The following is a 12,239-nucleotide window of genomic DNA, read 5'->3' on the forward strand; positions in this document are numbered from 1 at the left end:
GGTGTGTTAGTTTCTGCTTTATAACAAAGTGAATCAGTTATACATATACATGTTCCCATATCTCTTCCCTCTTGCGTCTCCCTCCTTCCCACCCTCCCTGTCCCACCCCTCCAGGCGGTCACAAAGCACCGAGCTGATCTCCCATTCTCAGGGTTTTTGCCATGTCCATGTACCAACTTTCTTAGTCTTTACCAAACATTTTTATTTAAATTGACTTTAAATCCATTCAGTTTTGCTTTTAGTTTGTGGTAATATCCATGAAATCAGTTAATATCCATGAAATCACAGGTTTGGTGCACTGGTCGGTGTTTTCTAATACACACCAAAATATTAAACCATTAAAAACTGTTCACCACATACCATTTCAGATAATTTCATGTGGATGGGGAAGTACTTTATTAGGTATGATGTGCCTTTTAAGTATCAGCATTCAGGGAGGCAGCAGCAGAAGAGCAGTGTGCTGATGCTGTGCGTTTCTCTTCCCTGTGCTCTAGGTGCCGACATGGGCCTCTGGGGAAGTGCGTGCACTGCGTTCCTCTAGAGGTGAGAGTCCGAGTAGAGTGAGTTCCCAGAGCCGTCTTGACACTTCCCCTAAGTCCCTGGGCTGGGTCAGAGTGGCTCAAGGAAGTTACCTATTTATTGCCCTGGGCCTCGTATTCCCACTAGTACAGGCTGCACTGAGAGGATGAGCCTTTATTTATGGGAGTGACCTTCTGGGTGGATTATGAATGGCTGGGACATGGGTATTGCTGTGATAAAGGGGCAGCATTTACACTGGGCTCCCTGGACAGTCCTTTTAAAACCTGACACAAAGCCGGGCCTGGCGGTTTTCATGCTCATCATTGTTTCGATTTACTCTACCCTGAATCTCACGTCTCCTCTACTGATTTGTCGTGGTGAGGTTGAGAGTTACCACAATAATGCCGACTGGTGACTGGTTGACACTGAATTTACGGCAGGAAGGCCAACCTGATTTTCTTCATGAGGCTCCTCTTGCTTCATCGTGTGGCTTGTTTTTTGCAAAATTAACCTGATATTTATTTGACTTAGAGCATTTTGTGTTTAATAGAGATTCATTTCAATCTTGAAAAGATAACTGGTACACAGAGAAGAACTTGGTTCTGACTTAGAACGATAGTGAGGACCCATCACCAGTTCTCCCTCACTGCCTGCCCACCCGCCTCGGGGTTTGGCGGGTGGAGGCTGCGACCGCGACCGTGACCCCAGCGGCGAGTGCATGACTGTGTTGACTGTGTGTTTTGGCAGCCTTTCGACGAGGACTACCTAAATCACCTGGAGCCTCCCGTGAAGCACATGTCCTTCCACGCCTACATCCGGAAGCTGACCGGAGGGGCCGACAAGTAAGCGGCCTGAGGGCAGGGGGCGGCACCCATGTGGCTTTGGGGCGCAGAGTTTGTTTTCTCTCTCTGGCACGTGTTGCTTAAAGCCCCTGGGCATATGAGTGAGAAAAGTAAAAATCAAAGTCTGGGCATGAAGTGTTTGTATTCGTGAATCTTGTCCTGATTCTAAAAGAGAAACAAGTCGGGGGAGACTCTGGTCCCTGCTATAATCCACAGTGCCCAGTGCATGGGCAGAGGCCAAGCAGGCAGAGGCCAGGCTGTGGAGGCCCAGGGGCACCCCGCTGACCTTCCTTCGGGTATGCGGTACCCTGGCAACTTAGTTGTTTCTGAACCTGGATGAGATAAGGCGTGATGGTGGCCAGTCCTGTGTCTGTGGAGTCTGCCCTTTGCCCTGGAAGCTGCCTCTTTATCAACTCAATTTCACAGCTGTAGCGGGGCTGAGGCAGTGGCGCTGTCCATGGCTTGGCCTCTGGTGCCTCAGCATTGCTATCTGCAGGCTCGGCCAGGCGGGCAGCATGGGTGGGGTTGGGCAGTGAGGGCAGCTGTCCCTTGGCTCTTAGAGAGCATGCTGTGACAGTGGCAAGCTGAGAGCACTTTGATTTCTTTTAAACTACGTCAGGTACTTGCCTGTGCAACCCCCTTCTGTTGATATGCTCACCTCACCAGAAAGTAACGGACTTCTTACTGTGATTTTATGATTCCTATCCATGCAGGGAGAGGAGACGGTGGCTGAACCCGAGTCAGCAACATTTTGTGAAGAATGTCATGTTGGCCTGCTCGTAGTTTTTCTCTGACAACCCGCTAACATCCTAAAATGACTTTTAAAAAAAGTTAGACCAGGAAAAAAAAAAGATCCCACCAGAAGCCCATTTTTGCCCATTTGTGGGGTAAGCTCTGGAGCTGTCTTGACCACAGCATGAGTGTGCTGGGACCTGTCTGCCTTTTGTCCGCCTAGGTCAAGGGCTCACTTGTTGCTGTTGTTAACATGCAGCCTAGGTGGCAATCATTGCTTCCCAGGTGCCATCGTTCCAGCATGCCGCTGGCTTGTGAGGACAGGACTATTCACTGGACCATTTGTGAACGGGAAAGTGGCAGAGGGTGAAGTCACTTGTGCAGGCTCACCCCAGGTCCACAGTGGGGCCCAGGACATCCTCACTGACCAAAAGCAGACTGAAGAGATCTTTGTTATGTATCCTAATCAGGTTTTTTCTATGAATAAGAATTTTATACAGAAGTCTAAGTACTAGACTCATAAAGTAAATGTTTCTGATAAATTGATGGAACTTAAAAAGAACTTCATTTTCTGTCAGTGGCATAGGTTAGATCTAGATATTTAGCAGTACTGTTGAAAATCTTATGCGGTACATATATACAATGGAATATTACTCAGCCATAGAAAGGAACGGAATTGGGTCATTTGTAGAGATGTGGATGGACCTTAGAGTGTCATACAGAGTGAAGTAAGCCAGAAAGAGAAAAACAAATATCGTATATTAACGCATATATGTGGAATCTAGAAAAACGGTACACATGAACCTATTTGCAGGGCAGGAATAGAGACGCAGACGTAGAGAACAGACATGTGGACACAGGGGGACGGGGAGTGTGGGACAAATTGGGAGATTAGTTTTGACATAAAATAGATAGCTAGTGGGAACCTGCCGTATAGCACAGGGAGCGCAGCTCAGTTCTCTGTGACGACCTAGATGGGTGGAATGGGGGTGTGGGAGGGAGGTCCAAGAGGGAGGGGATATAGGTATACATATACATATATATGTAGTATATATGTGTATACATATATACGTATATATATATATGTACATTCACTTCATTGAACAGCAGAAACTAACACAACATTGTAAAGCAACTACAATTTAAAAAAAAAGAAAAAGGAAAAAAAAATCTTCATAGATGTCAGTGGTAGTGAAAATTAAAACTGCTTTTATCGGAAAATAGTTTTGTATTCTTGTACAGTCTAGTGTACAGGACAGAAGCTACAACACCATTAGAATAAGTTTTAGCACATTTTCCCTGCTGTGGATACCACGTGCTTAGCTCCTGAGAACTCCCTTCAGGAAGTGTAAGATACCTGACATTTTATTTCCAGCCTCCTGCTACACTTTTCACCATTGTAATGTTTAATTAATTAAGTTGCCTTTTCTTTTTCAGGGGGAAATTTGTTGCCCTGGAGAACATCAGTTGCAAGATTAAATCAGGGTGTGAAGGACACCTTCCGTGGCCTAATGGCATCTGTACTAAGTGCCAGCCAAGTGCCATCACGCTGAATAGACAGGTGAGATGTTCGCTGTATCCATCTAGATGCAGAAAGCAGTAGATTTGTGTTCATGGCTAAGGAGTGAAAATGTCTGGAAAAGCCCCTCCTTGGAAAGGAGCTGCTGGTAGCAGTGTGAGTTACATGGGGCAGAGTCTCGGGTATTTTGGGGCTGATTGATTGACCCTTTTATGGAAATCATACACTGAGGACATTATTTGTAAGATCTCTAGCTCTTTCAAGCATAGAGGGGAGCCTTCAGTTTTCTGTTTTGTTGGCTGGTGTGGAGGCAGAATTTTCTTGGCGACTGTTTAAAATGCTCAGTGGTTGTGACTTTACCTTTTAAGAAACTGCGGCTCTGGAAGTTGGTAGTTGAACAGAACTGCCCTGGGACCAGCTCAGGGCATCTGTCCAGGCCAGGTTAAGAAGGGGGCTGGGCTCAGGAAGGAGCGAAAAAAGAATCAGGGAAAACTGTGTGCAGTTATTCTGGCTTTTTCCACTCTTATTGTCCAGCCCTCCAAAAAGAGCCCTCCTCATCTTTCCCCTGCCACTGCCAGCCCATGTTTAGCTCCTTAGAATTCCATCCCTCCTTAACTGTTTGAGAACCTTTCTTCCCTTTCTTTCTCTCCTTCCCTCCATCCATCCCTCCCTCCCATTCTCTTCTTTCCTTCCTTCCTCCCTTCCTTCCTTTCTGTTTATTTTGGCTGCATTGGGTCTTTGTTGCTGTGCATGGACTTTCTCTAGTTGCAGCGAGTGGGGGCTCCTCTTCATTGCCGTATGTGGGCTTCTCATTGCGGTGGCTTCTCTTGTTGCAGAGCACGGGCTCTAGGCACGCGGGCTTCAGTAGTTGCAGCATGTGGGTTTCAGTAGTTGTGGTCCTTGGGCTCTAGGGTGCGCAGGCTCAGTAGCTGTGGCGCACAGGCTTAGATGCTCCGTGGCACGTGGGATCTTCCCGGACCAGAGATTGAACCCCTGTCCCCTGCATTGGCAGGTGGATTCTTAACCACTGCACCATCAGGGAACTCCCCTCCATTTTTTTTTTAAATTTGTTTTTGGCCGCGCTGCACGGCATGCAGGATCTCAGTTCCCCAACTAGGGATCGAACCCTCGCTCTTTGCAGTGGAAGCGCAGAGTCTTAACTGCTGGACCGCCAGGGAATTCCCCTTCTCTCTTTCTTTCTGTCTTAATTTCTTTTTGAAAACTGTTTTTTTGACCTAGAGATTGTGAAAACCTGCGTTTTAGGCAAAATCCCAGTAAGATTAATTTGAATTAATTTAATGAGAGTCCCACCCCTACCCCTCCCACCCACTAGAATCTGAAGTCGTCTTAAGGGCATAGCACATTCTTTTTTTTTTTTTTTTTTGGCCACCCCGTGTGGCATGCAGGATCTTAGTTCTCCAACCAGGGATCAAACCTGTGCCCACTGCATTGGGAGTGCAGAGACTTAACCACTGGACCGCCAAGGAAGTCCCGAGAGTACATTCTTTTTTTTTAAAAAAATAATAAATTTATTTATTTATTTATTGGCTGCATCGGGTCTTCATTGCTCTGCGCAGGCTTTCTCTCGTTGCAGAGACTGGGGGCTATTCTTCATTGTGGTGCGCAGGCTTCTCATTGTGGTGGCTTCTCTTGTTGTGGAGCACGGGCTCTAGGCACGTGGGCTTCAGTAGTTGTGGTGCATGGGCTTAAGTTGGTCCACGGCATGTGGGATCTTCCCCGACCAGGGCTCGAAGCCGTGTCCCCTGCATTGGCAGGCGGATTCTTAATCATTGTGCCATCAGGGAAGCCCCCGAGAGTACATTCTTAAAGTGTGTGTGTGTGTGTGTGTGTGTGTGTGTGTGTGTGTGTGTGTGTGTGTGTTTTAAAAAGCTAGGTAAGGGCTTCCCTGATGGCGCAGTGGTTAAGAGTCCACCTGCCGATGCAGGGGACACGGGTTCGAGACCTGGTCGGGGAAGATCCCACATGCCGCGGAGCAACTAAGCCCGCAAACCACAGCTACTGAAGCCCGCGCACCTAGAGCCCGTGCTCTGCAACGAGAGAAGCCACTGCAATGAGAAACCACAGCTACTGAAGCCACTGCGCACCGCAATGAAGAGTAGCCCCCGCTCGCTGCAACTAGAGAAAGCCCGCGCGCAGCAACAAAGACCCGACGCAGCCAAAAATAAAATAAAATAAATAAATTTTGAAAAGGCTAGGTAAAAGATACTTGTGAACAGTTTGTGATAAAATAGTAAATTATTTATTTTTGATGGAGTGTTTTAATTTAGCCCATTGTTGTTAACTCTACAGAAATACAGACATGTGGACAACATCATGTTTGAGAATCATACAGTTGCTGACCGCTTCCTTGACTTCTGGAGGAAGACAGGGAACCAGCACTTCGGGTACTTGTATGGACGGTACACGGAGCACAAAGACATTCCTCTTGGTATCAGGGCTGAAGTGGCTGCGATTTATGAACCTCCTCAGGTAGATGTGAACAGGATTTGCAGTCTGCGGGTCTCTGTATTGCTTTGTTTTGAAGGCTGTATGGGAGCCCTTTCAGGTTGCATGCTGCTTCTCTTACTGTATCATTTGCCCAGTCTATCTCTCTCTCTCCACACACACACACACAGTATTTATTTTCTGAATTATTGGAGAGTAAGATCATGGCCCCTAAATATTTCAGTGTATATTTCCAAAGAATAAGGACACGTTCTCATATAACAAGTACATTGAGCAACTTAAGTAAATTGAACTTCGATACAATATTTTTATCTAATCTGCCATCTTATTCAACTTTTGTCAGTTCCCCCAAAAGTGTCATACAGTTGCCCTCTCTCTTCTGCTTCTGTATCTCCTCTGCCCATGCCTACAATCAGCTGTCCCAGGATTTATGGAATTAGAGTCACAAAATTACTCAAGTTCTTTATCTTATGCCACACATGTAACTGTCTTAATAACAATATCAAAATTACCACCAGTGTAGGACTAAAAACAGTTCAAGATTGTTTTGGTGGGAGGAGAGGGCCCCTAGGGTATATCCCACTAGGGACCAGCAGTTGGTTACTGTGTTTTAAAGTCACTTGGAAGATCTTCCCTGTATGATTATGTCACCAACGAGTTACACGTTTACGTTCATTTGCTTTATTTTCAGTATTTAGGGATTGGTTTTACGTATATGTATTTTATTTTTTATTTATTTATTAAATAGATTTATTTATTTATTTATTTATTTTATTTATTTATGGCTGCGTTGGGTCTTTGTTGCCGTGCGTGGGCTTTCTCTAGTTGTGGCGAGCGGGGGCTGCTCTTCGTTGCAATGCGCAGGCTTCTCATTGCGGTGGCCTCTCTTGTTGCGGAGCACGGGCTCTAGGCGCGCGGGCTTTGGTAGTTGTGGTGCGTGGGCTCAGTAGTTGTGGCTCGTGGGCTCTAGAGCACAGGCTAAGGAGTTGTGGCTCACGGGTTTAGTTGCTCTGTGGCATGTGGGATCTTCCTGGACCAGGGCTCAAACCCGTGTCCCCTGCATTGGCAGGTGGATTCTTAACCACTGCGCCACCAGGGAAGCCCATATATATTTTTTAATTTGTATAATTAGATAAAATGTTTATATGGTTGTATAGTATATATTATATAAAATATTTATTTTGTCTTATTGTATATAAGTTTACTACAAAAGTGAAGACTGGAACCGTATTGCATCCTGGTTCATGATGTGCTGAGGTAGTTGGGGGAGAGTCTTGTGCCTGCAGGTGACTATGATGTAAAAACACAAAAACATGGTGCGCTGAGGCATGGCCAGAGGGGTGAATGGAACATAGTAAATGTTAGTGGCTGAATTTGGTGGTGGGATATCGGTGTTCACTGTAAATTCTTTAACCTTTGCTGTATGTATGAAATTTTTTATTTAAAAAAATGTTGGAAAAGTAAAAAAAAATTGCACATTTGCAAAGTGAGGTCTACAAACAACGTCTTCCCCTTCATCTAATTTCCTCCCTCTCCTACAGGTAGCCCCCACTTTAAGCAGTTTTTGGCTTAGATCTCTAAAGTTTGATTTTTTTTTTTTAGTATAAGCAGATACACAGATATTTCACACTATCCCCTCCTTTGTCTCTGGGTGGGCACCACGCCATATACAAGTGTGTCACCTGTGCCATGTTCTGGAGATCTCACCGTGACTGGTCTACTTTTTAAGTAAACCAGGGTCTGAAACTGCAGGCCTTGTGGCCACTGGCTGGTGTGCAGGTGTGTGGCTCCTGCACAGATGCCGTTTCTTCCTTGGCTGTATTTATACAGATTGTGTGTCGTCTACTCCCTTGGATATTCTCATTATTTACTGAGAGCTACAGATGAAATGTTTGACCAGGCCTTTTATGATGGTTCACTTCCAGGGAGACGTGAGATGGCAGTAGATGCTCACCCAGAGACCCTGCTTGTCTGACTCTTTGGGCACTGAGTGTGCTGTGTCAGCAGGAGCTGCTTTTGGAAGCACAAGACATTCCAATTCAGTTTTGAGGAGGGTCCTTTCATGAAGCATTTCAACAGTTCTGTTAAGAGTATGATTGAACAAAAATTGGAACAGAAGCCTCTGGTGTCCAGACTACTAACAACATCATCAGAGCTCCGAAATTGGGGATCTTGGAGGTTGAAACACTTGACCTCTAATAACCTCCAGCTCATTAGAAGTTGAAGCTCATGCTGCCACATGTCATGAAACAAAATCCTTAGGTTTGTTCTGAGTTTGTGCTTTGACCTGTGCTCTGGAGGTATTAATGATCTCCATATGGGTCATACCCAGCAACATAAAGTTCTTTTGTTGTTTTGCCAGGATTTGACTAATTTACAAGGATATACCCAATTAGTATAACTCAATTTGGAATTACCTTCACTTTCATAGTCTGTAGCCGGGTCTTCTGCTCAGTATGATGCTGAGCTTTATGAGCTGCATTTCAGTGCAGATTAAAGATTTCAGCAAGCTTTGTCCACTGCAGGAAGTGGGATCCTGTGGCTGGTGTAGGTTGCATGTGAGCCAGCCCAAGCCCCCCGCCACTGCCCCAAGCTGAGGGCTCTGCCCACCGGTCAGCAGGTTACCGATTTCAGGTGCCCTATCCTTGGCTTAGGGTGTGTGTATCTGTTGTACTCTCTCACTCTGCCATGCCTGTGAAGCTAAGCACTGTCCCTGCAGGAGCTGCATACGAATTTTCCAAGGCTGTTTTTTGGGAACGAACGTTACCTTACAGCTCTAATCTTACCTAATCTAGCCAAGCCTATTTGGAGTGAAAACTATTTATCCAAGGGAGTTTTGAAACTAACTTCTATCCCCAATGAAGGAACCTTAAGGTGTAGAGAGCCTTCCCTAGTCCTAAACAACCACATGTTTCATGTGGAGCTGCTGACATGAACCAGCCTGAATACAGCCTCTTCATGTTCTCTAAACCTTGATTAAAAGCAAAGCACAGCCCTAGACAGGAAGAGCCTGGAGGGCTTGGCCTGTGTTATCTGGTTGAGCTTTTCCCGCTGCCTTAACTCTCCTTTTTGGCAAGGGGGAGACCGGTGCTCCTTTGTGACACCTGAGCCAGAAATGGAACAGAGCTGCTGTGCTGCTTTTCTGAACCCCTCCTCTAAATACATCTCTCTTTAATACCCCCACAGATTGGTACACAGAATAGCTTGGAGCTTCTTGAAGACCCAAAGGCTGAGGTGGTTGATGAAATTGCCGCCAAACTTGGCCTGAGGAAGGTACTGAAGTATTCTCTTGGCCTTGAGGGGGGGCGCCCCGGCTCTGTGTTGGGGACATCTAGGTGGATGGTATGGCCAGGCCTGGTCTGGGACTGAACTCCCAACTGCACAAGGTCAGGTGCAGGCCTGGCATGTTTTGAAACCTCGCTTGTGTTTATTGGGTGCCCAAAAAAGGATCCCAGTGCAGGGACTGTTATATTTAAATCCGCCAGACATACTTCTTAAGGATTGCCTCAAAGTGGGGGAGGAAAGAAGCAGCAGGAGCAAGACCCCTACTTCCTGCCGGAGGGGACCTTGACGCCAGGCTCTTAAGGCACATCCTCCTAGGTGTGAGCTCTCCCTTCACGTGTCTGTTTGCGTTCATCGTTTTCTGTCCCCCACACTTGGAGTTTCTCGTGGTCCCTCTTCAATCCTCATTGAACCTCCTGTTTATAATTGAGGCATCTGAGCGTGTAAGCCTTCTTAGTTTTCCTGGGCAGTTAGAAGACAGAGAAGAATTTTCTTTTTGAGTCTGATGATCTAGTTTATCTCACATCTTTGGTTAAGTTCCTAGGAACTATAAAGATGGCGTTTTATAGATAATGTTGAACTGTGAATTTGAACACATCTTAGGAATTCACTCTTAATAGCTATGTAAGTTTTATCCTTTATTTCCTAATCAATTTAGACAATGAGAAATAAACTCCCTACAGATAAACAGGGAAGACTGGAAATGTGCCTTATAACCCAGGAATGCTGCGGAACAAAGTCACCGTATCGTTTTAAGAACAAAAAAGTCCTGTTGTTTCTAACAAGGAGTCAGCATCATGATTTAGGGGCATATTTTGGTTTAAATTCTGGAATTTTCTCTTGTTCAAAAGAGAAATCAGTGTCCCTGATTTTTTTTGCCTATGTTTGTTATAAATGTTTGGTCACGATAATCATAATTAGAAGATCTTGAAGTTACTTAAATGCCTTTCTCCAAACACTGGTTCCTTAGCCCTAATTTATCTCAGCTTGATTTTGGTTCTGCTTTATTTACTGCTGAGTTACATTTATCCTTTAAGTCTCATTTTCTCCATTGCCATCCTCCTCGGGGGTTTTGTTCATTTGGGCATTTTTAAAGAAAATGAAAGTCTCCAGATTTGCCTGGTCATGTCTGCAGGAGATGGAATGGAAGAGTTTCATGTCAGGGTTGTGCTAGAGAGGGTCACAAGCACCAGATCACTTCTCCGAAGGACAGAAGTGGGTGTGTGCCTGGATTCCAGCCCTGCTTTTAGACCTCCCAGCCAGGTTCTGGTTCAGGAATGGTAATCAGCTGTGAGGTTCGTGGGCACAGGAAGGCCAGGGATCACAGAGCACACAGACAGGCACTGTTGCTGTAGCAGGACGTGCCAGGGAGGCCGACCCTGCCCCAAGCCCTGGGACTGGCGTTTCAGATCCCTGTACCCTCAGATGTTTCCCTTAGCCCCACACCGGAGCTTAGAGGAGCAGCTGCGCAAAGTCTCTGTTCTATCATTCTTTTTTATTTTACATGCATTCTCTGGGGAGTATGTTCTCCTGTCTTACGGAGAAAGCCCTAGTATCTGAAGTGGCATTGTCTTTATTTGCTTGCTTGTTATCTGTCTTCCTCTCTGGAGTGTAAATTCCTTTTCACTGATGTTCTGTTAATTTTATGCACCCGGGGGTCCCCTGCACCTAGCATAGTGCAGGGCACAGAGGTGGTGCTGAGAAGACTTTTTCTAACGAATAAATGAGATGTGCTCGTTTGCCCTCATCTCCACCCGGCAGCACCAGGGGGAGGACGGCCAGTGTCAGCCGAGTAGAGTTTGAGAGCCCTGGTGTGGACAGTGGCTTAGCTGAGGAGCTGACTCACCTAGAAAGAAAGAACTGGCTTCCAGGAGTCTCCTCTCTTGGCAGAAGCTAGAAGACGTTCGTCACCTGTTTCAGGGAGAGACTCAGAAGGTATTTTTCTCTTTTATGCAGGTTGGCTGGATATTTACAGACCTTGTCTCGGAAGATACCCGAAAGGGTACAGTTCGATATAGTCGAAATAAGGTGAGATGGGGCAGGGATGCTCGCTCGGCCAGAGCTTGTTATGGACCAGCTCTGGGCTGCACTCTCCAGTGTCTCTGCACAGCTCACCCTGGCTTTTAGACCATGTTATTTTCAACACAGTGTTCTTGATAAATTAAGGCTGGGTCTGTTCATTCTGTCTCGGAGATCAGAGAGACTTTACCTTTATAAACCACTGCTTTTTGGAGGTCAGCCCATGAGGTGGATTGCCTGTGCTTCTAAGGCGTTACTGGTTACACGTGTTTTTCTGTAAGGAGTTGGTAACAGTCAGGAATTATAGGTACTTGCTTCACTGTAGTTTGTGATGTGTCATAATTTAGTTCTTAATATTTTCTAAAGAAGAAATAGAAGCATATTTTGACATGATGCTATAAAACTTGGTATGCTGGTTCTCTTTTCTTAGGACACCTATTTCCTGAGTTCAGAAGAATGTATCACTGCAGGAGACTTTCAAAATAAGCATCCCAACATATGTCGACTCTCTCCAGATGGACATTTTGGATCCAAGTTTGTTACTGCAGTGGCTACAGGTATAAATGGGAGCATTTATATTGTAAATATTACTACCTTGTTAATATGTTTTGTTCCTCTTTCAGTAGCTTTGCATTCTTAACTTAGTTACAATAGATTTTCTTTCTTTCCTTGTTTTTTTTTGGCTGCATCGCACGGCATGTGGGATCTTAGTTCCCTGACCAGGGATTGAACCCGTGCCTCCTGCAGTGGAAGTGTAGAGTCTTAACCACTGGACCACCAGGGAAGTCCCTACAATAGATTTTCTTAATGGGCCTGTGAGACATAAGATTCTTCTTTTTTGGTTTGCGGCAAAAATCTTG

The 12,239-nt window shown here is 45.6% G+C and overlaps 1 protein-coding gene across 6 annotated transcripts in view; it reads left to right on the forward strand.

Moving 5' to 3' along the window:
• NPLOC4 (NPL4 homolog, ubiquitin recognition factor) overlaps window positions 1-12,239 on the forward strand; it is a 55,502-nt gene that overhangs the window by 17,506 nt on the left and 25,757 nt on the right. For 4 of the 6 annotated variants that reach the window (XM_022589341.2, XM_022589340.2, XM_022589339.3 and 1 more), the window contains 7 exons: window positions 495-543; window positions 1,267-1,361; window positions 3,531-3,654; window positions 5,923-6,102; window positions 9,265-9,351; window positions 11,317-11,388; window positions 11,810-11,936. In XM_022589341.2, coding sequence (XP_022445049.1) covers window positions 495-543; window positions 1,267-1,361; window positions 3,531-3,654; window positions 5,923-6,102; window positions 9,265-9,351; window positions 11,317-11,388; window positions 11,810-11,936 — 734 coding nt within the window. The remainder of the gene's footprint in view (window positions 1-494; window positions 544-1,266; window positions 1,362-3,530; window positions 3,655-5,922; window positions 6,103-9,264; window positions 9,352-11,316; window positions 11,389-11,809; window positions 11,937-12,239) is intronic. The other 2 variants (XM_089901552.1, XM_089901553.1) reach the window with 2 other exon arrangements.

This window comes from Delphinapterus leucas, chromosome 19, assembly GCF_059928025.1.
Source record: "Delphinapterus leucas isolate spDelLeu-1000000601 "Yukka" chromosome 19, BTC_Dleu_Yukka2, whole genome shotgun sequence".
NCBI lineage: Eukaryota > Metazoa > Chordata > Mammalia > Artiodactyla > Monodontidae > Delphinapterus > Delphinapterus leucas.